This window comes from Falco peregrinus, chromosome 7 (genome assembly GCF_023634155.1).
Source record: "Falco peregrinus isolate bFalPer1 chromosome 7, bFalPer1.pri, whole genome shotgun sequence".
Taxonomy (NCBI): Eukaryota; Metazoa; Chordata; class Aves; order Falconiformes; family Falconidae; genus Falco; species Falco peregrinus.
In genome coordinates this window covers 63,665,215-63,691,813 of record NC_073727.1, presented here as the reverse complement: position 1 = coordinate 63,691,813, position 26,599 = coordinate 63,665,215, and the positions used below count along the sequence as shown (strand labels likewise).

Below are 26,599 nucleotides of genomic sequence, written 5' to 3'. Positions count from 1 at the left end.
TTGAAGAGGGCAGAATATAGCTTTTAGATTACGTATTAAAAGCAACAAAAATGCATCTTAGAAGGCATTTTTTCTTTCTAGACACTATTAACTTTCTATCTACTAATAAACAAAATGAGTACAATTAATGTGGTATCAGTGAGTTACTTCTGTTGTTGTGTTTAAGCAACCCAGTCCCAATCGGAGAGAGGACAGGCCTGTCAGCTTCTATCAACTTGGGTCAAACCAACTTCAGCCTAATGTAGCATCCTTGGCAAGAGATGCAGCAAACATTGCTAAGGATAAGCAAAGAGGATTTATGCCAAGTATATTACAGAACGAAACATACGGAGCAATACTCAGTGGCAGTCCACCTCCCATTCAGCCTGCAGTACCTGTTACAAGTAGTGCACCTCCTCTACCTCCAAGGAATATTGGCAAAGGTACTAACACCAGACAATATCATTGTATGTTAGAAGAATGAGATCATAACTTTTTTTATATTATTACATTTTTAGGTTTTCTTTTGCAGCTATTTTGCACAGGTAAGTATTGGAACAGTTTATTGATAACTTCATTTTATGTACTTGAAGTGAATGTGCACAACCTGTTCTGAGTTTGGTTTTCAGTATACCTGCAAGAAAGCACACAATAGTGTTCGGGAAAACAATGCCTAGGTAACCTCAGTAGAGTTAAATTATTTATTTAAAGGAAGGCTGCAGTCAGGTTAGTTCAGCAAATTGGTTTTTGTTATATTCCATCTTTTCATACTTCTGCTTCCTGAAGATGTCATTGTCAGAGTTCAGTTTAAACGTACAATTTCAATAGCATTTGACTGCTGTGGAAAATTGTTTAAGGCCTGTGAGAATGGAGAGCATATGCAGAACATGAGAGGGTTTAACCTTGCAAAGTCTTCTCTTAAATACATGCTTCAAGGTTGTTGAAATAAAATTGTAAGTGTCATGATGTGGAGAACTGAATGATTTTAAAGAACTGGTAGCTGACTCAAAATCTAACTGCCAATTTCTGGTTATACCCTGATCAGCAAAACAATGTGAAATGTACATGCCTCATCCTGGTTCAGAAGGGTTGTGTGCTTGCAAAACTCTATCATTAAAGCTGATACTGTGCACATCATTCTTATCTTCATATGTAATCTGTTTGGATCATAGTGAAGAAGCATAGAGAAATCTGTATAGGTCTTCTTTGTACAGTACATGTGCGGTGTAATTCATTGTTTTAATATCTCTATTAATCCAGCAGCTTTCATGGATGCTAAATTTATGTAAAGTTCAATTCAAGAAAAATGGCCGTCCAAACACATGGTTTTCTATGGTGCTGTAATTCAGACTCCCTAAGAGGAGATATTAGCATGGAATGTTCTAGGCATATGTGAGTGGCTTCTGCCTTTGGGAGGACTGTACAGAGGTCAGAATGCAAGACTCCATATACCAGTGATTGTGTCTGAGATGGCAAATTGAATGTCTGTGTAATATGAAAAGTCAAGTTACTGGTCTCACAGAAGTGGCTGCAGCATAAAAGTCAGATTAATATGTTATCTTGGAGACAGAAAAACTAAGAACGATAGAACAGCGTGGTATTGGGTTACTTAAAAAGGGTGGCATGAGACTGGGGGAAGTTTAGCAACATACAGAAGTTAACCAAGGTGGGGTTCCTTTCATCTAACATTTTTGCATAAAGTCTAAGCTTAATATCTAGACACTTCTTTTCCTTGATGGAAAGGAGTGTTTCCCCCACCAAACAGGAAAATTTACCCAAGGAGTTTGCGTAGTCTAACTGTTAGATTCTATCTCTGAATTAGTAATACAATTGAGTAGTTAAAAAGACTATTCTACCCTTTGATATTATTTTAGTCATGGCCAACCATACTATTTTACCCACTGTTTACCCTTGATTAAATGACACTTTTCAAAGAGCGTCATTTTAATTTCATTCCCAACCCCAGACAACTTGGCAGTGGTATAGTGCAACTCGTGCCAAGAAAGCATGCTGCCTGGCTTAGATTATTAGCTCATATTCTTTACTTTAGCAATGTATTAGCCTATCATTTTATATTCTTAGTTAAAAGCTGTAATAGTATCATTGATCTTAGCTTCTTGTTGATTGCTGATGTTGTTGATGTTATGCTTACGGTGTATTATTACTCCTTTATCTTCTTAGCTTTAGGCTGTTCTCCAAGTCTTCTGAGCCTTTTATGCTTTTCCTGCAAGCTAATATTTATTCATACCTTACTCTGTTTCATCTTTTCTTGATATGATGCTCATGTGCTGAGTAGGGAGAAGTGGCATGATACGTGCAAATTACTGGCTTTATGAAGAAAACCTGTAGTGTGTTTTTATGAACTGGGGAGGCAGCTCTTCAGCTTAAGAATGGAGTCATTTAGGAGGCCCCCCAAAAGTTGTACTTTGTTTCATGACTAGCTATTATACCTTCTTGTTTGGATGAAATTCAGAATTGCAATTTTATGTCAATTCCAAGACAAAACTGATGTTTTGCTTTAAGTCAGCAATGTCTGCTAATGCTCATGCAAGAGTAAAGTTCTTTTCTTGCAGTACCCAAGAAGATTACAGCTGTCAGTCAGGGATTAAAGAAGGTAGCAAGACTTGCCTTCTGTCGTCTTGAGAAATTTCTGTTTTTTCAAGTGTTGACGTATTTTAAAGTAATGTCTGCGGATGAATTTTACTTGGGTAAAGTGTTAGTAAGACTTCACCCAGAAACTTGTATGTCATTTTTTTTTCATACCAGACTCTGGTTTCTGCTGTGGCATTCCAGCAGGATGGCAATGGTTCCTATTGCTGAAATAGTGGTATAGCTACACCATTTTTAAAAGCACGGGTGTGAATATTAACACTTTGTGCTTAGGGTAAGCAATAATAATAATACAGTATTTTCCTCTCTTTTTAGTTCAGCCTTCAGTTCTTGGCAGTGGTATTCAGACAATTTCTTCATCTAATGCAATGTGGAAGACAAATTCTTTAGGAGTGGAAAGTATAAGCAGGCAGAGGTCTTCATCAGATCCACCAGCTATTCATCCCCCTGTGCCGCCATTGCGTGTAACATCTACAAGTATGTTTCCACTTTCCCCTGTTTTCCCTTCTGCTGTATCTAATCATAGTTGGCTTATTTTTCCATTTCCACAACTCATACTTCCTCTTTTGGTGACTGTAGCTTTGGCCTGTCGTTCCCATCCAGTAACTTTGTATGAACTGTCTTCTCTGATGCCCTAGTGAGGACTGTATGGTGTAGTGCAGGGTCAACAGGAAATACTACCTATTACTAGAGTGAAAGAGCTCTTCACTTTTTATATATGTGTTGTTGCAATGCCGCATTTCTCCCTAATTGTAAAGATGAGTGTTACATGTAGGCCTGGGGCTATGTCTCCACGTTGTGCTTGGTTGGTGCAGACCATAGGAATGCAAGAAGATGCTTTAATGCGTTACCAGCTGCTGTTGTGGTTTCAAGAATTCAGTAGAAATTTTAATTAATTGCTAAATGTAATGTGAAGTTATTTAGATGTTAATTGTAACAGGATTTGATATTCCTCTAAATAAAACTTCTCAGATATTATTCCCTCAGTTATTTTTCTGTAAAACATGAACTGAAGGTCTTGATGGGCAAACACTAGTAGCATTTCATTAAATATATTCTGATCTTGTATTTTCAAGAAAATTATGGACTTTGGTAAGAATTTTCTTTGTTTGTACTTTAGTGCTTGAATGAATTGAAGTACTTGTGAGCTCTCTGACCTTGACTAGGTGGAACAAGAGGTAAACCTCTTTCCAAAGAGGTCCTCCTTTCAATGGAAAGATTGCTTTCTGTTTATGTTATAGATTACAGGTAGTAAAGCATTTTTCTTGGATTGGGGTAAATCCTGTAACAGGAAAATATCCTGTGCTGGGAACACAAGAAATAAAATGGTAAATAGGAATTTAATTCCACTTCACTGTCTAACTTTCTTCTATAGATGTGCTTTCTCCGGCACCACCGCCTCCAGTGGCAAAAACAGCCAGCATTATAGAAGCTTTGAACCAGCAATCTAAACAGCAACCAGCTCTTCCACAAACAAAGCCAACCCCACCACCGCTGCCCCCACAACCTCCTAGTAGAATCTCTCAAAGAAAGCCTATTCCTGGGTAACTGATGTCATTTTAATATTTAATATACTTCATGATTATTAGTAACTTTTTAATTTTATGGTATATAACGTGGAAGTCATCTATACAGCATGCATACTTTTGCCAATGATGTATTCTAGAGTATGGGAATGAACAGAAGGCAGGCACTAAGGGAGCAGATCACAAGACAGCCTAGTGATTTAAGATTGTATGACTTGCAGAATATCTAAAGAATGCTTAGCCGTGATAGAACTGAGAAGCCACAAAGAGTAATCCATTTCTAATTCTCATCTAATAACAAAAAAGAGATAATGGGATCTTATGTCTGATTGTGCCATTTATTGTTCATATACTTTGACTAGGTTCAGTTCCATTCAATATTTTCATTCATGGCAGGAGTACAGAGACCTGGAACAGAAAAAACTGTTTTTAAATTTTCAGGAAACAAAGTTAGGAGGTACAAGTGTACTGGAAAAGAGCATTATATCCAAAGCAGTTGAGAAACTGGAATAATAGTCAAGGGAGGGATTTCATTCAGTAAGCAACACTTAGGAACAATCAACAACAAAAACAAGCATGGGGAGCAGCGGAGTGTGGTTAAGCAAAAGTCCTTAAAAGAAAGATCTGCAAGGACATAGTGAGTCATAAATAAAAGGAAGTCAGACAACTCATGCTGCTGTGGAAGAGTCAAAGAGAGATAGTATTGTTTGATTATAGCCTGCAAAGTGTATGAATTCATCCTTCCAGTTGACTGAACATCAGTAATGCCTCAGCTGGACTGCTGTAGTGAGGCAGAAACCAGGGCAGATGAATAAGGTAATGAGTAGTCTAGAAAATAGGACCTGTGAGAAAAGTTTGGAACAAAGAAGATTCTCTTACATTTTTTAAAAAAGAAATTGTAGCATAGATACAAAATAGATAAAATATATACAAAATACATAGTGTTGGATTATGCCATTCCTTTTTACATCTCATAATGGCTCTAAAAAAGAAGACTTTCATTTAAGCTATGTCAAGAAAAAATCAGGTAGACACTACAGAAAGCTTTCCAAAAGTAAGCATAAGGAAATAAAGCAGTAAACTACCTGGGAAGGTTTTGGAGTCTCTGATGCTGAAAATTTGGCGGAGTACAGCCTATGCAAACTTAGATAGTTATAAAATAAAGGAAGATGTGTGTGCTTGTATGTGAGATAAATATATTTGATTGATCCTTTGTGAATGATGGAGGTAAATTACCTTTGAGCTCCCTTTCTAGTCCTTTGATTGTATACACCATACAAAGTAAAAGGGAGAAGCAACTTCCTGAAGCTTGCTGTAATGTACTGACTGGTATGGATACGTGATTTTAACAAAGAATTTTAAAATAGCAGTGAAAGAAACTTCAGAATTTAGGAAAAGAAAATCAGCTCTACACAAATTGCAGTAATAAAGCCTATATTGTTCTTCTGCCTTTTTTAATTAAGTGCATCTTATAATTGGCATAATCAAAAATATGGAAGCAAAGTAGTATTTTTAAAAGCAAAACAGTTGTCACCAGAATATACAGAAGACATGACAAGAATTTTATTATTTGGAAACTACTCTGTATTGTTGTGTTTCAAGTTCTTGTTTGTTTCTCAAATGGATGAATTTCTAACTTTGTGCACAGGACTGAGAAGCCATCTGGATTAACTAACAAAGGGCAGTCCAGAGGACTTGGTTCCCTACAACAAACTGGTAATTGTGGTTTAGACATTTATTTTATTGTAATCAAGCTATCATTATAACGGTCTAAGGGAGAGTGTGTGTGGGGGTTTTATTTGCCTTACACATTTAAATACAGTCAGTACAATCATTCAGTTCAGGAGGTTCCTGGAGTCTGTGGAAGGTAACTTTCTGACACAGCTGGACAGTGAGGCAGCCAGGGGAGATCCCGAGCTGGACCTGCTGTTTACAAACAGGGAAGGACTGGTGGGTGATGTGGTGGTTGGAGGATGTCTTGGGCATAGTGATCCTGAGATGTTATTGGAGAAGTAAGGAAGGGGGTCAGCAGAACCACTGCCTCGGAATTTCAGTGGGCTGACTTTGGCCTCTTTAGGAGCCGGGTTGACAGAGTCCCCTGGGAGACAGTCCTGAAGGGCCAAGGGGTCCAGGAAGGCTGGACATTCTTCAAGAAGGACATCTTAAAAGCCCAGGAGCAGGCTGTTCCCGTGTGATGAAAGATGAGCTGGCAGGGGAGAAGACCAGCCTGGTTGAACAGAGAGCTTTGGCAGGAACTCAGGGAAAAAAGGAGAGTTTACTAGCTTTGGAAGAAGGGGCAGACAGCTCTAGAGGACTACAGGGATGTCACGAGGTTATCCAGGGCAAGGTTTAGAGAGAGGCAAAAGCCCAGCCAGAACTCAGGCTGACCACTGCTGTAAAAGATACAAAAAAAAAATGTTTTTATGGATACGTTAGAAACAAAAAGAGGGCCAAGGATAATCTGCATCCTTTATTTGATACAGTGGGGAACATTGCCATAAAGGATGAGGAAAAGGCTGAGGTACTCAATGCTTTCTTTGCCTCAGTCTTCAATCGCAAGACGAGCTTCCTTCTGGGTACTCAGCCCCCTGAGCTGGAAGACAGGGACGAGGAGCAGAATGCAGTCCCTACAGTCCAGGAGGCAACGGTCAGTGACCTGCTGCTCCACTTGGACACACACAGGTCTGTGGGGCTGGATGGGATCCACCCGAGGGAACTGAGGGAGCTGGTGGCCAAGCCACTGTCCATCATCCATCAACAGTCCTGGCAAGCGGGAGAGGTCCCAGAAGACTGGAGGTTAGCTGTGTGATGCCCTTCTACAAGAAGGGCAGGAAGGTGGATCTGGGGAGCTTACAGGCCTGTCAGGCTGACCTCGGTGCCAGGGAAGGTTATGGAGCAGATCATCCCCAGTGCCATCACGTGGCATGTGCAGGATAACTGGGGGATCAGGCCCAGCCAGGGTGCGTTTATGAAAGCCCAGTCCTGCTTGACAATCCCAATCTCCTTCTACAACAAGATGACCCATTTATTGGATGAGGGAAAGACTGTGGATGTTGTCTCTCTGGACTTTGGCACCGTCTCCTGCAGAAACTGGCTGCTCACAGCTTGGACGGGTGTGCTCTGCACTGGGTTACAAGCTGGCTGGGTGGCTGGGCCCAAGGAGTGGTGGTGGATGGAGTTACATCCAGCTGGTGGCCGGTCACAAGTGCTGTTCCCCAGGGCTCAGTGTTGGGGCCAGTCCTGTTTAGTGTTTTATCAACAGCCTGGATGAAGGGACTGAGTGCACCCTCAGTAAGTTTACAGGTGACAACAATCTGGGGTGGAGTGTTGATGCTGGTTGATGGCCGGCTGAACGTGAGCCAGCAGTGTGCCCGGGTGGCCAGGAGGGCCAGCAGCACCCTGGCTTGTGTCAGACACAGTGTGGCCAGCAGGACCAGGGCAGTGACCGTCCCCCTGTACTGGGCACCGGTGAGGCCACACCTGGAATCCTGTGTTCAGCTTTGGGCCCCTCACTGCAAGGGGGACTTGGAGGGGCTGGAGCGTGTCCAGAGATGGGCAGCGGGGCTGGGGAAGGGTCTGGAGCACAAGTCTGATGAGGAGCGGCTGAGGGGCTGGGGTGTTTAGCCTGGAGAGGAGGAGGCTCAGGGGGGACCTTATCGCTCCCTACAGCTGCCTGAAAGGAGGCTGTGGGCAGGTGGGGGTCGGTCACTTCTCCCAGGTAACAAGTGACAGGACAAGAGGGAATGGCCTCAGGTTGTGGCAGGAGAGGTTTAGATCAGATATGAGGAAAAATTTCTTCACCAAATGGGTGGTCAAGCTTTGGATGAGGCTGCCCAGTGGAGTGGTGGAATCACCATCCCTGGAGGTGTTCAAAAAACATGTGATATGGACTTGGCAGTCCTGGGTTAGTGGTTGGACTTGATGATGTCAGAGGTCTTTTCACCCTAAATGATTCTGATTCTTGTTTCTCTTGATTGTGTAGGCCCTGACGCCTCAGGCTGTTCAGCATGAACAGTTATGGGCCAATTAATGTAAATAATGGGGCCGTGTAATAAGAAACAGAATCACAGAATGGCTGAAGTTGAGAAGGGACTTCTGGAGATTGCCCAAGGCCGTGTCCGGATAGCTTCTGAATATCTCCAGGATAGAGACTCCACAGCCTCCGTGGACAACCTGTGCCAGTGCTGGGTCACCCTTACAGTAACAAAGTGTCTCCTGATTTCAGATAGCTCCTCCTGTGTTTCAGTTTGTGCCTATTGCCTCTGGCCCTGCTTTCCATCTGGGTGGCCACCAAGATATAGTGACGCGTGGGCTCGTTCATCCCCAGGTGCAGGACTTCGCACTTCCTTGCTCCAGATTTCCCCCTGGCTCTGGGACCTGGGATTCCTGAAGACCATTCTTGCTAGTAAAGGCTGAGGCAAAAGTGGCATTCAGTTTCTCAGCCTTTTCCATGCCCTGTGTAACCAGATCCTCATCTCATTGAGCAATGGACCCACATTTTCCCTAAATTTTCTTTAGTTACCTGTGTATTTACAGAAGCATTTCTTGTTGTCTTTGACATCCCTTGCCAGATTCAATTCCAGTTGGGCTTTATCTTTCCTAACCTCACCTAAATCCCACTCAAACAAAGGATGCATTATGAAAACCTTAGTTTACTCTCTTATTTGCATGTGTCATAAACAAGGTAGCAGATACACCTTTTAGAATAGAAGGATGTGTTTCTAGTTTGAAAATCCAAAGCTCATATAATGTCACTTGTAATTAAATTGCAGATCAGTATCTGTCTTTTCATTATAATGAACAGAATTCAGAGTTCATTATTCATTCTGCACTTTTCATTGTTCAAAGTAACTACTACTTTGGGACGTTACATTAATGTCATATTAATAAAATGTCCAAAGGAAAGTTGTGTGGATTCTGTGGTGTTTGTAGTGGAATTTCTCCTACCTTCCACTGTATCTATTAGTTTCATTGGGTTTTACTGTGATTCTTTCTTGTTTTGCTTGACATACCGAAGGGGAATTTGCTAATGACTATTTGCCATCTGTGTCAGGAGTCTCCTGTGAAGGATACAGCATCTTGATAATGATGGTCTTTACTAGGAAAGAAGGGTGCTGAAAGCGCACAGTCTGTAGTGAGCAAATGGGGAAATGGAATATTTGGTTCTGCTCTCATCTGTGTCATAGGCTTTTTTCTCTTTTAGCATGTCTGCAGTATTAAAGGTCTTAGGCAGTTGTCTTTGGGAAAACAGGCCTGTTTTGGTAAGGAAAAGGATAGAAAAATTCTGTTCATTTATTTTGAAGGAACCATTAAAAAATGAAATACTTGTGGGATATAAAATTATCTGTATCTTTTAAAGAATAATTAATTTGGTTTCAATTTGTAGAATCACTTTTACTGTTATTTTAAAGCATGCCTAAAATTTACTTGTTTTACTTACCTTAGGAGCAGGAGAGTCATCTTCTGTATGTGAAATTCCAGTAACACAAACTGGTTCTACAACAAATACTTTGGCACAGATCCAGCCACCAGCACCAATGCCAAGGAAATCACAAATAGTAAGTAGACAATCTAGGTTTCTGTCAGACACGGTGTTGATATAATAGTGTATCCTGTTATGGAGAAAGTGTGAGAGTCATGAAAAATAAAAAACCCGTATCCTGTGTTAAATATGTGCATGACTGTGCTAATTATTTATGAAAACTGTGCTTTTCTTGCATTTGCTATATGATAGTATGCGATTTTAAATTTAAAAAAAAGCCACCAACAAAACCCAAAGAGAAAGCAAAGAAAAGATGGCTCTTTACTTGTTGTCCAAATGTGACCAACACAATGTACAGAATGTATGGTATAACTTGCTGAAGGTATGTAAGCTTCATAAGTTAGTTACTTGTAGGTGAGCTTGGTGAGTGAGTCACTTGTAGATCATACGTAGCTTCATTCTTAACCTTCAGTGAAGTAAGTAATAAGGGAGCTTTTGTGCTTACTTCTGTAATATAAGTTAGCAGAGTTGTTCGCATCAATAGATCAAATGGTTTCAGACAAGACTAGTAGGAGTCAAGCTCAGAACAAAATAAACTGGTTCTTTGTGCGGTTCATTCTCTTTGCATCTCTTTGTCTTTCATTCATTGGGTGACAGGAGAGAAATCTCTTAGTGAGTACACAGAAACCGCATCTGACTTGAGACATCCCCAGCTGGAAGGTGGCTGAAGGGGAAGGCTGCAAGTATTGTATGTTCTTCTTCTGCACCCTCCCCCAGCCTTACAGTGACTGTTAGAAGAGAGATGCTGGATTTAGATGGTCTCTTGATACAACTGTGTGGCCTTCTTTTATTTATAATCTAGGACCATGAATGGTAACACACATGTTAGTGTCAATACCTGTATTCTTACACTGGCGTAGGTAAAGGGATGCATTTCCATATGTCAGGTGAGCTGTACATTATGTGTAGTTCAGCTAGATCTTTGGTCCTTGCTCTCGTTTTATGTTGCTTTCTCGTGTGATAGACATAAAACATTCATACACGCTTGATCGTAACAGTATTTCTCTGCAGTAAGTAAATCACCATACTTTGTGAGAGTCCATACTTTCTGAGACACTGTATGTGACTACGTCTGGGCTGTTTCATGCTTTACATTCTGTGCAGGAGTGTGGTTCAGTGGGTGAATAATAAACTGAGAGGTAGGAGATGTGCTGTTCGTGGCTCTGCGACTGTCATATTAATGAGCTGTAACGAGAAGACCTGCCTTCTTCAGTTCTCTGCCTCTCTTCCTTCATCCATTTTCCCTTCTACTGAAATATACATCTACTGAAATAATAGCTCTCCAGGACAGACTTCAGTGTATTTGTGTGCATAGCCTTGCTTGTTTATCTTGAGCATTTAGAACTACTATTAGGTGTTTCTCATATGATAATGCTGAAAAGCCACGGAGGCATCCGGAGTTCATCTTGCATTAGTTGGGAGTATAAAATCTTCTATTTTCTTGCCTCCCCCACTCTTGTTCAATCAAGTTACTGTCTTTCTTGCATCAAAACAACTTCCATGTTTTAGGCTACAAGAAAACAAAACGCTCTGAGTAGTGTAAAATGGAATATCTATCCCTTTTGCTTACGTGCACAGAGGGAACTGCCATATTTATTTTGTGAAGCTGTTGAACTCTTATCACAATTTCTGTTGTGTTTTCTGGGATTCAGGTGTGAGCATTGGCCACATACTCTGAACACATCCGTTGGTTCTGAAATGGCTGTTTACCTGGGTTTCTGTATAAATGAAAGTTGTATTAGTTTCTCTATCTTGTTCACTCCTTTTTAGTTTTATAGGACAAATTGCTTTAGTTATGACGAAATGAGCTATCCTGGCTAGTTTCTAGGGAACAGTCAGTATCTCCACTGTCTAATATTAATTGCACGTAATATGAAGAACAGATCTGACTCTTCAGGTGTCTCTAGGGCTTCAGTAGGGTGAATTTTGTGAGACTGAGAAAATCAGCTGGATGATTTTCTTCTGTCATAGGACAAAGAATTAAGGGAAACCTGGCTTAGGGAGTATGTGCTAGTTAAGGTGCTTTAGCTAAATCAATCTAGCTAAAGCATCTTAGCTGAGATTTAGTCAAGGGCCCCTCAGCTAAAGAGCTTTTAGCTAGATCAGTCTAGCTAAAGTACTTTGGCTAAATTGCTCCATTTAGCCTTATACTCCAGCTTTTTTGCTGAGTCCTTACCCTGCCAGAGGATCCAGAAGCCAGCCCAGGTTTAGGAAATGATTGCACAAGTGCTTTACTTCTGAAGAGTAAAGAAAAAAGAGGTCTAGTTGGACGTGCACATGTAGCCAGCAGCTTATCTCCTATACAGTGCATTTGCCTAATAGTCTAATTTTCACATGGAAATTCCTGATGCATCTTTTTTTCTTCTATGTATATTTTAGATTTTTGGAACCATATTGTAGATACATGGGAAACTTTCCTGGAAGTTTTTAGTCTTCTGGGAATGGGATCTATTTTCATTTCCTTGCCTTCCAAAAGAACAAGAAATACCTGTAATTACTGTACTTTGAAGTTAGTGGTTATATCACTGTTGTACTGGTGTGAAGCTTTTCCTTTTTGACCTAAAAGGTGGCTGTGGTTCAAACTGTAACGTGACTGAGATGGAGCATCTGGCAAAATTGCCTTGATGCCGTGCAAGGCTGCCAGCTCACAAGGGTGTGCCCAACAGCTGGAGCCTAAAGTTATGCCTGGTCTGGGCAGGGCCAGTTTTTTATATTGAAATGCAAATGGATAGTTACAGAGGAGCATAACATCATGCTACCTCTTCTCCTTCCCCATACACATCCTCCTTTTTCTGCATGGCGCTCAGCTCTAACAAAATGGCACGTTAAGAAGCTGTTGGGTAGTACTGTCCTCAGCAGAGCATTTTGCTGGTAGGAAGAAGCAGACTTGTGAGTGGACTCTCTTCTCTCCTTACAAGCTTCCTGCTCCATGGCTGACCTGACTAGAGGCTGGGACTGGTGCCTGGGAGTCTCCAGGATGGTGATGAGACCTTCTTTTCCTTATCCCATCTGGAGCCTCTGTCCCATACACCCATTGCATTAACAGTTGTTTCTGGATCTAAATGGCACTTACAGCTCTGCTCTCACATCTTAGGGTAGAAAGGAGAGATTTTTGCTGGCTGTGGCTGGGGCAACGAGGGGAAAAGGGTGGACTCATGGTAGGAACTTATGCCCTGCCTCCAGGTCCTGTGCCTCTTCACTCCTTGCATGGAAAGACTAGGTAGGTAGCATTATTGTCAGTCAGCAATAGAGAATGAGTAGGCTGAAAACAAAAGTAGCAGAAGGCTTGGGTTGCACCGAGAGGGGTATGAGATTAGGACAGTGGATACTGTGATAGCAGAGCAAAACAATTTCAGCATCACTTCAAACAGAACCCAACTAGGATTGGAGTCCCACTGCAATATTGGAGTATTGCAACTTCTTATTAAACTTACGTATTAGAAGAGTTGCCAAACCACACTCCTGTAGCTTGCAGTCCTCAAAGCACTACAGAGAGGCAGAGGATGTTTCGGAGGGTTTGTACACTGCTGAAATGGGTTTAGCAAATTAAGAAGGGGCATACTGGCAGGTGGCTCAAGCCTCTTTCTGATAATGCTGGTGCTGTTACACTTGCTGTGTAGCACTTGAACTTGATCAGCCTGCCTCCTGCATGAAATCATTCTCACTGCTGTGATACACAGCTCTGAGGACAGGTTTGGATGAGTCACAGTGGAAGATTGCTAAGGGGAACCTGGCCCCTGTTGGAGGTGCCGTTGGTTCCAAAAGGCTTTGGGTGCTGCCAAATTCAGCCTGAAGCATGAGCACCCAGCGTAAAAGATACAGCTGAACTCTAACCTATGAAAAGTAGCAGTTTGAAGCAGTTCTGAAGCTTCCTATAGACCAGCTCTAAGTCTCTTCTGTCTCTTCTCTGCTATATTGCTTTTTACATTTACATATTTTTATATTTCAGTCAAAAACTAAACCCAAGAGAGTAAAAGCAATTTACAACTGTGTAGCAGATAACCCAGATGAGCTTACGTTTTCGGAGGGAGATATTATCGTGGTTGATGGTGAAGAAGATCAGGAGTGGTGGGTGAGTGTTTTGCATTTTCTATCAACACACTTGGAAAGAAATGAAATCTAGAGGTTGACACTGACTTCAGAAGGTCCCCTGCTGTTTTTCCAAATAACAAGAAAAGTTTCATCTCATGGGAACCTGATTCCAGACATTTCATTTGCTCAAAAAAAATCAAACCAGACAAATTTTCAGCTTTTCTCATTCAGAAAAAACCAAACCTGATTAGTGAGGTTCACAATACACAGGGGACACGGTCTGTGTGATTCAGGAAATTCTTGGGGTGAGGTGTCAGTGAATTAAGAATCTGCTACTGTTCCAGATGCTGGGTGGTGGGCCTCAGAAGACAGCTTTGTATTGTCCTAACTCATCAGCTGACTGAGAGGGAGAAATGGTCTATTTGAGCTGGGAAACCATCTCAACTATTTACATCCCAGGTTCTCATCAGCTACAAAGTCTTGGGAAATTGTTACACATGAAAATACTTGCATTACTCTGTTAGCTAACAAAGAATAGAACTTCAAATTGCATCTAAGTTGACAATAATGCTGCAGAAACACAAATAGATGCATGTAAAACCCAAAACTGTTGAAGCTTCATCTATCCTTTTACCTTTCGGTGATTGGTAAGTGGGGGAAAAAGAAGCAACTTAACAGAGGCAGAACATGGGCTGTGAGGCATTACAGAATGCGCTGAAATGGTGCAGCAGTATACTGCATTAAGAGGTGTTACTTTCAAAGAACTGGATAATACATTTGAATTTAGAAAAAAAAAAAGACACGTCTATAGCTGAAAAATGAGTGCACCCAGTAGGACTGAATTTTCCTCTTCACAAAAGAAAAACACCACTACTGCAAAAAATATGTAGGGAGAGGCTTGCATGTTATAGGCAGGAAGGTGACTGGTATTCATTTTGGTGTGACTGAAATAGCGTTTTGAAATTAACTTGAAAAATATCTGGACTCTTTCAGATTGGTCATATTGATGGAGATCCCAGTCGGAAAGGAGCTTTCCCTGTATCATTTGTGCACTTTATTGTTGACTAAATTGCTACTGATAAGTGGAGACATTTCTCATTTCCAGTGGTCACAGAAATATGTTTTGCTCTATTTCATTTCATCTACCTATCTGCAGATGCCTTGCCAGAGCACTGCCCAAGTCCTAGGTACTGTAGCTCACTTTTTTATTGCCATCATTCTGATTTTGGGACTTCTAAAACTTTTTCTATGTGAAAACTTCTTGTGAGCAGTTTACACTTTAAAGAAAACAATTCTTCCTGTATTTTTCAAGGTGAACTGAAAAGCTTTAACAATCAAAATCCATCTAAGTGTGTGAACATCACAACATTATGACTGTTCTTTTCAATCAATTCACTGTAATTTTACTCTCCCTTCTGTAACATGACAGTACCACAGTTCAGTGTTGCTTCCCCAGTCAAAGAAATCGTGTGCATCTAACAGGGCAGTGAGTTTATCCAACACTCAGTGCCATTTGAAGTGTTGGAACCAAAACACGCGAGCTGCTGCATAGTTCTAAAAGGACTTCAGCATCTTGCCACACTGGCTGTCATCCAGGATGTCAACAATTGTAGAAGAAACTTTTAATCGGGTGTCTTTGGCCAGGTAAAAGCGAAAAAGTATTTCAGTTTACCACAAGAGAAACTTCTTTCTTTCAGAACGGATGTAGATATTTGCGTAAAGTTATCTGAAATCTGTGTTAGTCGTTGAACTTCCTAGTTCTAATTTTGTGAGCTTGAGACTGTTTCATTTTTCTATGCTGCACGTGTGTAGAACCTGTTTTTTGAATGTTCTTTATGTACGTTACATCCATTTCGGTCATTTAATGTGACTACTGCTGGCTAACTAAACTATGGCAATATTAACGAGTTACTACATTAACTCAAGGATATGAAAACTGCACTTCCTGAAATGTACTTAACTATGATGATGGATTGCAGAGCATTTCTTACACTTGTCTCATTATAGTGATTAGACTTTGTTTTTAAATTCTTGAATTTTCTTAAATCATCCAGCAATGTGTTCACAGAGAGAACATATTTGGTGGAACACTTAAGATAATTATCCTTGGTCAATAGGGTATCCGACACCTCACAAGTACGCTACGTTATGTTCCGTTTTATAAAGTTTGTGTGCCACTACCTTGCAAACAATGATAGTTTGCTCACTCACTCTGTATTTATATAATATACCCACATATATGGTAGCTACACTGTTAAATTTGTTTTACTAATTTGTGAAAAAAAAAAAAAAAAAAAAAAAGGCTAGGCCATGGATAGTTCATAGTTGGTTGATGGAATACAAAACACCAACACCAAAATGATGTCATTTTGATGTTTGTATATTGTGAAATTGTACCAGGTTTTGCTTATGCTACAGGAAAACAACTGATGGCATAGAATAAGAAAAACTGATGTCTAGGTCACATTGGCTTTGATCACATTTTGTGAATATTGTATCTCTAGATTTATCAAGAGAACTTTGAATTTCTGACAAATGGTGTTTAAATTGGCCATTTCATACTGAACGGAATGGAAAATGGGCCAGCACCATATATGCTTATGTGGAGAAAAAATCCCGTTGCGTTAGTGCTGGAAGAGCAACACTGATCTTACCTTGTATTGCCTTTCCTACATGGTACAGTTGGTTGACAGCCTCTCGAAAGTGTGGGTACAGCCAAGTCCATGCATAACTTTGATTTCCTAGATGCTGTTGCTGCAGTAATAAATGGGGAACAAACTGGAATGTTTCAAGATATTTTTGTTGCAAGTTGAAGCAAATTAGTCTGTATTTTCAAAGTTCCCGGTAAAACAATAGAGTAATAGTTTAGCACTACAGTTTTATTCACTTACTGATATGTTCAGTTTGCAACACTATTTTGTATGTTTCTATCCCTGATAGAGTCTAGAGAGTAAATGGGCATATTATTTTGCACAGATCTCCTAATGTACAGTATTTTTAACACAGAATCTTATAGTGTATGTAACAACTCGTAAAGTTAAACGACGCAAATTTTCCTTGAGTTCTGCTAGAAGAGGAATACACTTTAAAGTATCACAGCCTTCTTCACTGGTCACTTAGAAACCAGGAAACTTGTAGAACACAACATAACGGCACTAACAGTGCATACAGCTACAATCTTGAGGACCAATAAAGAGCAGCTAAACAAAATTTACCCCTCGATTTTTCCATGTTTCTCAAAGTTTGCTCCTCTGGCAGAGGGAAAAAGAAATTCTAGAGCCTGTAGATATCTATTTATAATATAAAATTAAGAATTTTAAGTCCAAAATTTTGGCATATTTCATACAACTTTTCAAATCTGATTAAAATAATGATTCAAAAAAACCCTGTTAATAGACAGACTATTAGGTTGCTGTGTTAACTGTTTAAAAAGGAGCAAGTGACACTTAAAATGCAGCTTAGAATGCTATGAGATGTATAATATTCAATTCAGTTGTTTTTATTTTCTTTAGTTGCAGAGCAACTGTACATATTGTATAACCTAAAATCAACTCTTATTTTCAATGTCCTGGATGCAGTGATTTATAATTAGAGCATGATTAATAAATTTTACTCTTGTTAACCAGTCAAATGTCTGGAAAAATAAAACTACTTTTAAAATCACTTTGGCTACGTCTCTTCTGTTACTCTGCATTGCTTAGGCAATATTGTTCCTTTTGACATATAAAGGAGAAATACAAACAAGTCCATTTTTTTGCTCAAGTGCTACGTCTTCTGGATTTTTAGTTGAACATAGAAACTGTGTAGACAGCACACCTAAGATGAAATTAGAGGTGTAAATAACCAAACAGCTACCTATTATTGCTTTGCTCTCGTTTTGTTCTAGTATCTAGGCTAAGCAGAAGTGAAGCTTATATTAACAAATTCTTTTTCAGACAAAGAGATAGAAGCAAGTGTCAGTTTTATTTTACATTTCTACAATATTGACATTAATATACAAAACACAATTTAGGAAAAAAATAATGTTAAATATAAAATTTTCTATTATCCTGGAAACCGAAGATGGTATAATTCCTTCAAGTCACGTTTGGGGCATGACAAAGTACCATGTGCAGTGGTGCATGGCTCTTGTTTGCACAGCAAATCTCTTCTAGGTTTGTGTATAGCTACAGCCGGTCTGCGGTATCACAGAGGAGCCCTGTTTTGTCCCTATGCAGAGGCCTCTTGTACTGCACTGTCACGTGCTGCTGAGGAAAATCAGGACTTCTCCGACATTAAAACTGAATCAAAGGCTGTAGATAACACTTTGCAAATAGCTTGTGCTTGTTCCTAAAAAAAAAAAACAAAAAAACACACCCAAACACACATATTAACACTTTCTGAAGAACTTCTAAATGTCTCAAAACTCATTTAAAGCGCAATGTGGCCTTTATCATTCTTTAGGCAGACATGCAAAGTGGAGTAGCACAATGACATCTAATTTGATTTCTGTGGTCTGCGATGACATGTGGGAAGCTGTTTTAAATGAGCTCTTTTGAAACAAGTCAGAGTTGTTAGCTTTCATCATAGCATGATACCAGCATTCAGAAAGTCAGTTCATGTGTTCCCCCAGTGCTGCTAAGGGTGTGTGTCTTAAAAGTATCTTGACAATGAATTCTCCTACTCTTAAGAAAGGATTGCTTCCCTTCCTTATAACTATGAATGCATGCTCTGTTACCAGAATTGTTAACTTGATCTGTTCCTGCCCTGTCCGATCTTAAAAGGTTTTTGTCTTTGAAAATACAGAGGGTTGTCCTTAGCAGCTACATCAGCACTCTTGAAATCGCAAAGAGCTTTCTCTGGCGTGTACATTCATTAGCAATTTTAGGGAATGGAAATATTTTTCCTCAAAGCTGATCAAATGCAGTCAGCAGGGTTTTTCTCCCCAGGTTTATGCTCTCTTCCGATTGAGCAATTCCCCTTCTGCCAAAAAGCCTTCACAAGGGCCTTGGGTTTTAGAATCTCCCTTTACAATCAAAATACTGATACCTAAATTAAATACTTTAAACATAAACTCTTACCAAACTATTGCACTGATATACCCAGAGGCTGCATTCTTCAGAGGCTGCATCTGTTGTCTTCAAAGCCAGTAAACTTTTTCCTGCTCCCAGACCATCATCATAGCAGACCATCCGTACAATTAAATAGAGAGCATGCCTATGTAACACATCCTGAAACCATGTGGCAAATAAAAGTTACTCTGGAACACTGCAACAGCTATTTCAGTTTTCCACCTGATTTAATTCTGTCTCCTACAAAAGAATACTTCTTTACCGAGAAGAGTATTCCTTGGCAAAATTACAATTTTTTTAAATGAGAGTGTAGTCAACATTTTAAAAAAATAAGTGTTGGTTTAACACAGTTTTAGCTTTAATTTTTGCTTCTGTTTTAGAATTGCATTCATATATGGACTCTATTCCTGGCCATACTGCAGAAGCACACATCGGGTTCCAACCTGTCCTCACTCGCCCTCTGTGAGTAGGACCGGTGGTACACTGTACCTCTGGCACAGAGGTAACTTAAAACAACTTTCTGCTTTTACAGTATTTTTCTAGACAATCCCCTGCCTTTGTTCCAGGAAGCGTATGCATGAGAAACTGTTCCCCTGTTCCCAGAAGAGGGCATGGACAAGGTTAGTTGCTTTGGGGGGTGGGTAGCCATGCGGATATAGCCAGGCCACTTCTGGCCACAGCATGGATCCTGACTCTGGCAGAGATCTAGTCCAGGAGACTTCTCCACACTGCAGTTGCAGGGTTTCAGCACAGTCCCAACAGTTCTGATCTTGGCCATTCCACAAAGGTTGGTTGATGTCATCCAGTGCAAGGTCTGCAGACCTACCCTACACAAAGCCTTTCTTCTCAAGCCATCCTACCCAACCAATAAGGCTCATCTGGTTTACTCCGGTCATACCACCTCTAGGGTCTTACGGCTTCCATACAGCTCGTTTTCCATGTTCACGGCATCAAACACCTTGTCCCTGCCAGCAGCTGAAGGGTCTAAAGAAATGCCCATTTCGATATAGAAGCTGTAAAAATGGACAGTGAGATTGATCCCTACTATGAAACCATGAAGGGAGAAGCCTCTGTCAGAGCTCCTGAGATCACCTTGCCAAAGAACATCTCCATCACTCGTGAATGAAATGAATGAAAACATTCACTCGACAATCACAATATTCATACCGTCACCATCGTACCATACTGAAGGCAGCTGGAGCTGACACGGAACTTAGTGGATCAACTCTCCAGTCTCTGTATGAAAGATGCCATGATTTTCCTCCAAACTGCTTGTAATTTTTTAGTTACTTGCTTGGAACTTGCTACAGTGCTAATGTGCATGTGGATTACCACTAAAAGAGGGAGGATAGAATTCTGTTAAGTACGCAGTCACTCTGTACAAATTCATTTCCTTCCCTCCTTCCAGTATTTGGCTCTGAGGGGATTTCACATCTGAGAGAGAAATGAGGTGACAGGTGGACAAACTGTGCCATAAGTGTATGTACAGACATATAACGTACAAGCACACACAAATGGAATGTGAAGGCGGGCAAAGACTCTGTGACTTATGTAAATACTTCACCTTTGGTTTCTAATGGTTGCATCCACCAACAATGGAAATGTACCAGTGAATTATATATCTGTACATATTTAGGTCACTAATGAAATAATTTCTCAAACACGGGCTGAAATCCATGAGGAAAACATTTGTATCCTGCAATCCGTTCTCTTTTTGGCATCTGAAATAAATAGCTGCCTATTCACCTGCAAAAACATCTACAAATCACAGAATTGGCCTTTCCCCCAAAGTCATAAAAGACTGAATTCTCTGTATGAACGCAGAGAAAACCTTCCCATCTTGGAGCTCTATGAAAAGTTACGTGGACTAACACACTAAAGGACAAACTAAATGTCCGCCATGACAAAAGATGCAAAAAGCCAGAATTTGGGAAGTAGAATGCAGTGCAATAAAATGCCAGTGCAAGCTAGCTTAATCACAGAAGGCTTTATCAGCTTGTGCATGCTTTCAGCTTAAAGACAGAAGAATGATGGATAAAAGTCTTAAAAATACCTATTTGATCTTTATCAAAGTACAAAGGAATTCAAATAACAGTGTAACCTATGTTCTTAATGAGAATTAACAATTTAGGAAGACAGCAAAAACAGAACCCGAAAGAATTCAAAGTTCGAGTAACAACTACTACACTTCCTCCCAGGCACTGGAAACAAGTGTGGTGTTTTCTGAGGGGACCAAAGGAAACTTTTTGGTTCTCTTCAGAGTATTCAGCTATTGAGCAATGCTATTCACTGTCCTCATACTCGAGGCTTGTACTAACAGGCATTGCTGGGTTGTTGATGGGTCATGACATCATCAAGGCCAAGTATTTATGGTATTTGGGGCCCTGAGGGCCACCAGAAAGAAACCACACGGCTGCAATACAAAGCTACACAAAGGCAACTAGAGGGCCCTGGGGAAGAGACCGGATTATTTATTTTTAGGAAAAAAAGCTACTTGGAAGTGCACTAAAGGAAAATAAACTACTTGTAAGAAACGATGCAAACGAAAAATAGGCTTGGTCAATAAAGCGGCATCATGAGGCTTTAATGCTGCAGCAAACTCACGCTCTTGGATTAGGGGTGCAAGGCTGGAACTTTAAAGAGGAATATAACTCAAGTATTACTGAAAAAAAGCCCCATGCTTTGTTTTCTCCTCTCCACAACTGCACAGGAACTGCATTACTAACTCAGGCTGAGGAGCGGTCTTGGCCACCAGAGTCATGCTACTCTTCCACATGAGAGGATGGCAGGACAACTACAGAGAGAGAAAGGTGCGCCCAAAGAGCAGAAGGGCTTGCTTGCCTTCTGTCTGGTGCTCTATCTCAAAAGGGATGGATTTTTGTCCTAAGCCAAATCAATCCAACTAGGAAATACAGAGCCCTGAGGAGATAACAACATTAAGCAGTGCTGTTGTGAGAGCTTTTTTTGTCTGTTTCTTTGACTTTTGCTTAAAGCCTGAAGTGACATTTTGGTCAAACAGTTCATCTATCAGAGAAAAAAATAAAAGCAACTTTCCAACTCTCACCAAAAAGACAGTTTGTTGTGAGTCACTTACATACTGATCAGATGTTGAAACTTTAATGCCGTATTTGGAAACTCCCATAATAAACTCCTCTTCACCTGGAACAAAAGGTAACTTTCCATCTTGCTTTGGAGGGAAACAAACAAAAGCCTTTAGTGCAGACAGAAGAACGTGAACAATGAAGATACATAATAGAAAATGTGTTTATGCCTACAGAATCAGCAACATCACTGACCCGGCTCGTATCTTGCTGCGTGGAGTCTGCCTGCCACACTTGCACTCCTCCCATCTCTTAACATTATGTGAAAAATGTTTAGGGGAAGTTTACACTTGACATGAGGAAGCATTTCTTTACCAAGAGGGTGGTCATTCACTGGCACAGGCTTCCTGGAGAGGTGGTCGACGCCCCAAGCTTGTCACTTTTTAAGGGTCATTTAGACAATGGCCTTAACAACATGCGCTTAACTTTTGGTCAGCCCTGAGGTGGTCAGGCAGTTGGACTAGGTGATCGTTGTGGGTCCCTTCCAACTGAAATACTCTGTTGTGTTCTAAATATTACATGATTCCAGAAAGGAACTGATCATCTCAGGGGGAGTTTGGCCCTGTGGACAAACGTATGCCCTGGCATGCTGCGCTGACCCTGGGTGATCTATGTTCCACACTGGCAGCAATTTTGTTATGTAAAAAGAGTTTTAGTGTATATTCAGGTACTTGAAATGTCAAGTTGCTGTAAGATAAACAGACATTCTGTGCTTTTGAAGATACAGACAATCACCTACATAATGAGAACAACCAGTTACGGCTTTCAGCACAAAAGTAAGTACAGGTAACCACACTTTGGCAAGGACGACCCAAATATTACTCAAGTTTTTTGGTCATGGGTTCATAAGTGATTGTAAGCAGAAATTTGACATTTTCCTCTATGGGAAAACTTCTACAGTACTGAGGAAATCTGGAGGAGGTATTATTTCCTGGATAGTAATTCTAACAGCACTGAAGACAATACAACAACTTTCAAGACAATATAACAACTTTCAAGTGGGCTACTTATACAGTAATGACTCACGAGAAGTGCCTTCGCCCTGAGCCTGCTTCTTCAAAACTGCTTTTTGGGTGCACCTTCTCCAGTTACTCAGTAGGATGGAATTGTGTGACAGCTTTTGAGATTCATAACAATGTTTTTTAAAGTAAGCTACTTCATTCTAGTAAGTCTAAAATTTACATAAAAAGATGTCAGATCACATGATAATACGAAAGAAATACGCCTAAAAGCTTAGTGTTCTGATGTTGTTGGCATTGTCTTTTGTAACCCACTTACCTGTGCAACATCTATGTAATTTATCAAGTCCAATGGCCCTTCAAGACTTTTGCTCTCATTATGTTTCAATTTTTCAATGGCACCAACATATTTAACTCTGAATTCTGCACACGTATCAGAATTACTATTGCTTTGTCCTGCAACAAAATAAAACAAAGCAATTCTGAAGAACTCCAGAACAGTAACACTATTCTAATTGGTGCCAATGGAACTAACATTAAATTGCGTAATTTTTGCTGACTTTCATCAAACACTAAACTTTACCACAGTATATTAAATCATCTCCTTAATGAACTGTCCTGGGTCGATTCACAACAGTCCTTGGAAAAGGCAACAGTTTCATATGAATCTGTGATACAGTGTTGTTTATACTAATTCACATTTTTAGTTAACAACCTTGAATCAGCTGGTTCTCCTTTTCTATATAGATTTGTTTTAAATGAACTATTTGGTCCAACAGTGACACACTGTGATCTAGTGAGCAAGAACAGGTGAAATCAAATCTTATTTCCATTATTTCAGGGCAAATGTAAAAGCAAGAAACATAGCTTCCAAAAAGTTACACCAGATTTATGCCGTGACTGGTACTGCAACTAAGTTTTTCTTACTCAGACACTTTACTTTGAAAACAGTGACATAATCCTAGATGAATCATTATTAATGTTTTAGAAGCCTAGAGCTATGCATACATTAGTCAACAGGCTACCTACAGAGTCACTCACAATTATTAAAAATACATGTTTTAACCCTTTCCATTCTCTGCTCTTTCATATGAACACACATAAAGTTAATCCTGCTCCACAAGTATCTGCTCAAACTGCGATTACATACCTGAACTTTTCGTGGAGTCTGTATCTAGACTAGCCACAGTACTAGACCTGGAAAGTCCCCCAAGACTGGAATCTACAGACTACAAAAAATAAATAAAAAATTAAAAATCGGGATCATCAGAAAGTTACTGAGAACATATTAAAAACTCACTTTTAGATACCCTGCCTCAACTCTTTTTTTAAAAAAAATAAATTAGTGTTTACGTTCTAATTACTTCAGCAGCACTGCAAAATGAGGAGAAAAAAAACACCACCACCTATTTCTTTCCTGAAGTTATCTTTCTGCCTCAGTGTAGATTAGATTGATACAAAAACAGCAGGAACCCTTGAGAAGTCCACAAATATTCTGAAAGAAGGAGGAAATAAAAGAAAAAGAGAAAATGAACCTTAAGGTTATGTCCAGACTTTTCTGGTACTGCATCTTAACTTGAAGAAATTGACAACTACATGCTTGTCACCAATGCTTGGAATAGCATAGCAGTGCAAGGGAAGTGAAACGGCACCTTGGAAAATCCAGAATATTCAAATGATCATTCCAAAACCTATCAGACAAAATGGACACATTATTCAAAATGAAGAATACTTTTTAGAGATCCTGAGTAACCAACTAGTATTGAAGAATAAACTAACTCTTGGTACCTAACACCAGGCATCTTCCTAACGACAGTATTTAGCACTACAGAACAAACGTACTACTTTTTCCTCCAAACCTCACTCACTATGTGCTGCCATAAACTCTTGTGGGCTTCACTATGGAAGCAATCGAGCAGTCATCTCAGAATGCAAGGGCTTTACAACGAGTAGGGGGGGTTTAACTCTCATAAGACAATCTGAGGAACAGCAGAAGTAGAAAGTTGTCCTTGTGGAACATGGCATTTTATATGCTATATAGGAAACATACCCTACCATCAGTGCAAGCGAACCACTGAACTGTCAGCTTGGTACAAACAAAAGTGCTTCCATAAACAGAGTATATACTAAATTCAGCTTACCTTGCTTTTAGTACTGATTTCACTGCTTTGTGAGCTGCTGCTGCTGTGTCGTTTTTTTCCTTTTCTAAACATTTTTTCATAATTGGATCAAGGAAGATCTTCTAGGTAGGAAAAATAAAAATTAATGCTTGTCATACCATCAAGGGAAGGAGTTCCTGGCAAACAACAGAGTTACTGTGGACAAAACCTGGAAATTTATAAAGGATTTGAGAACCGAAGTAGCAATGTTCCTCTGGTGCGCTCTGTGTGTGACTGTGGCAAGTCCCTCAACCTCTCTGCTAAAACTTCCCTGTCCTCTGATTAATCAAAAAAATGCTGCTACCGACTTTACAGACTATTGCAAAGGTCAGTTTCTATTGATGCAGATTCAGAAACGAGACAAAACTCAAAATGTATAGTATCACTTGAAAGCATTAATGATTTTTAAGTGCCCTGCAAAATGCATCCAATGCAATCCCTGCTCCAAAGATTATGCTCCCATTAAAAAAAAACCTACTTCTGAAAAACTACTGACTGTAATACTTCTCTGAGCAGCCATTACTACTTAACATGTTCCTGAAAACTCCAAGCAAGAAGGATGTTATATTTAGTGCCTTAGAACTGATTTACTGGGAGTTCCGAGTGTATTCCAGAAGTATTTTTCCTGTATCTGCTCTACTGCTTTCAGTTGCTTAACATTTGGCTGGCCCGTGTCAAAAAGCAGGAGCACAAAACCCCTATTTCCCAGCTTCACAGAAGAATATTTTAATTACAGGGCTTCAGACATGTTAAGCAGGTGGAAGGAAGAGGACAGAGGAGGCAGACAGCCTATTGAAGACAGCCGACACTGCAGAAAAGAATGGAAGATGCATAAGGAGGAGCTTAGATCTGCGATGCAGTGCTGGATTACAGTCCCCAGGCTGCTGCCGCGTTTGTCATTAAGCGAACACTTGGTCTCTGGCAGACCAAAAGCCACCCTTCGCGACAAGCAGTGCTGCCAGGGAGTCGTGGCACCCAGCACCCCACTGAGCTCCTTCCAGCCACCAGCGCGGATCCAGCAGCCCCCCCCTTCAGAGCAGCAGCTGCCGCAACACGAGCAGATTCGCTGATTCTGCCTGCAGTCTCTGAGGAAGGCACAACTCAGCAGATAGTAATTCACGAGCTTTCCCAACGCGGTAGATGGTTAGGGAGCTCCTGCAGCTCCATAGCGCGTTCCCTGCGGTGCGCCCCTCCCCCCGCGGCCGCGGGAAGCGCCGGGTCCTGCCCGAGGCCGGGTGCTGCGGCGGGACGGGCGCGGAGAAGCCAGGAAGGGCGGCCCCGCGCGTGGCTTTCCCTCCCGTTCCTCCCTCCAGCCCCAGACGATAACCTGATCGACGGCAACGACGGCAACGCCGCTTCCCACGGAGAGGCGAGAGGCGGGGCCCCGGCGGGAACGCGGCTCCGCCAGGGCGGGCAGCGCCCAGCGCCGGTTTGGCCGCCGCAGCCGCGGGCCGAGCGCTCCTCTGCGGCACCCCCCCGCCTCCCGGGGACGCTCCGCCTCGGCTCCTTCCACCCGGCGCCGCTGCCGCGGCCTCCCCCGCCTCCCCGGCAGCCCGCACCCGCTGCGCGCCCCCGGCCGACCGGCCCCTCACCTCAGCCCGCCGCGCGCCCACCCTTCCGCTTCCGGGTCGCGGCGCAGG

At 41.0% G+C, this 26,599-nt stretch overlaps 2 protein-coding genes across 15 annotated transcripts in view; one reads left to right on the top strand and one right to left on the bottom strand.

The window, feature by feature from the left end:
• The window catches only part of ASAP2 (ArfGAP with SH3 domain, ankyrin repeat and PH domain 2), a 96,083-nt gene extending 78,731 nt beyond the window's left edge, over window positions 1-17,352 (top strand). The window contains exons 22-28 of one of the 3 annotated variants that reach the window (XM_055810619.1): window positions 167-422; window positions 2,905-3,066; window positions 3,965-4,133; window positions 5,764-5,831; window positions 9,561-9,673; window positions 13,607-13,729; window positions 14,683-17,352. In XM_055810619.1, coding sequence (XP_055666594.1) covers window positions 167-422; window positions 2,905-3,066; window positions 3,965-4,133; window positions 5,764-5,831; window positions 9,561-9,673; window positions 13,607-13,729; window positions 14,683-14,757 — 966 coding nt within the window. In that variant the 3' untranslated portion in view covers window positions 14,758-17,352. Of the gene's footprint in view, window positions 1-166; window positions 423-2,904; window positions 3,067-3,964; window positions 4,134-5,763; window positions 5,832-6,598; window positions 7,625-9,560; window positions 9,674-13,606; window positions 13,730-14,682 lie in introns of those variants that run through there. The other 2 variants (XM_055810618.1, XM_055810621.1) reach the window with 2 other exon arrangements.
• A 281-nt stretch (window positions 17,353-17,633) lies between these two features.
• ITGB1BP1 (integrin subunit beta 1 binding protein 1) lies at window positions 17,634-26,599 on the bottom strand. Of its 12 annotated transcripts, none has more exons than XM_055810625.1 (7): window positions 26,552-26,599; window positions 24,942-25,042; window positions 23,951-24,029; window positions 23,120-23,256; window positions 21,835-21,927; window positions 18,750-18,899; window positions 17,634-18,018 (listed from the first exon to the last, which is right to left on the bottom strand). In XM_055810625.1, exons 2-7 carry the CDS (start codon window positions 25,011-25,013, stop codon window positions 17,947-17,949), a joined length of 603 nt encoding a protein of 200 aa, XP_055666600.1. In that variant the 5' UTR covers window positions 25,014-25,042; window positions 26,552-26,599; the 3' UTR covers window positions 17,634-17,946. The 12 variants fall into 12 exon arrangements, with proteins under 12 accessions (XP_055666600.1, XP_055666602.1, XP_055666599.1 ...); XM_055810627.1 differs by having other exon boundaries at window positions 24,942-25,039; window positions 26,552-26,570; XM_055810624.1 differs by lacking the exon at window positions 26,552-26,599 and adding an exon at window positions 26,287-26,521.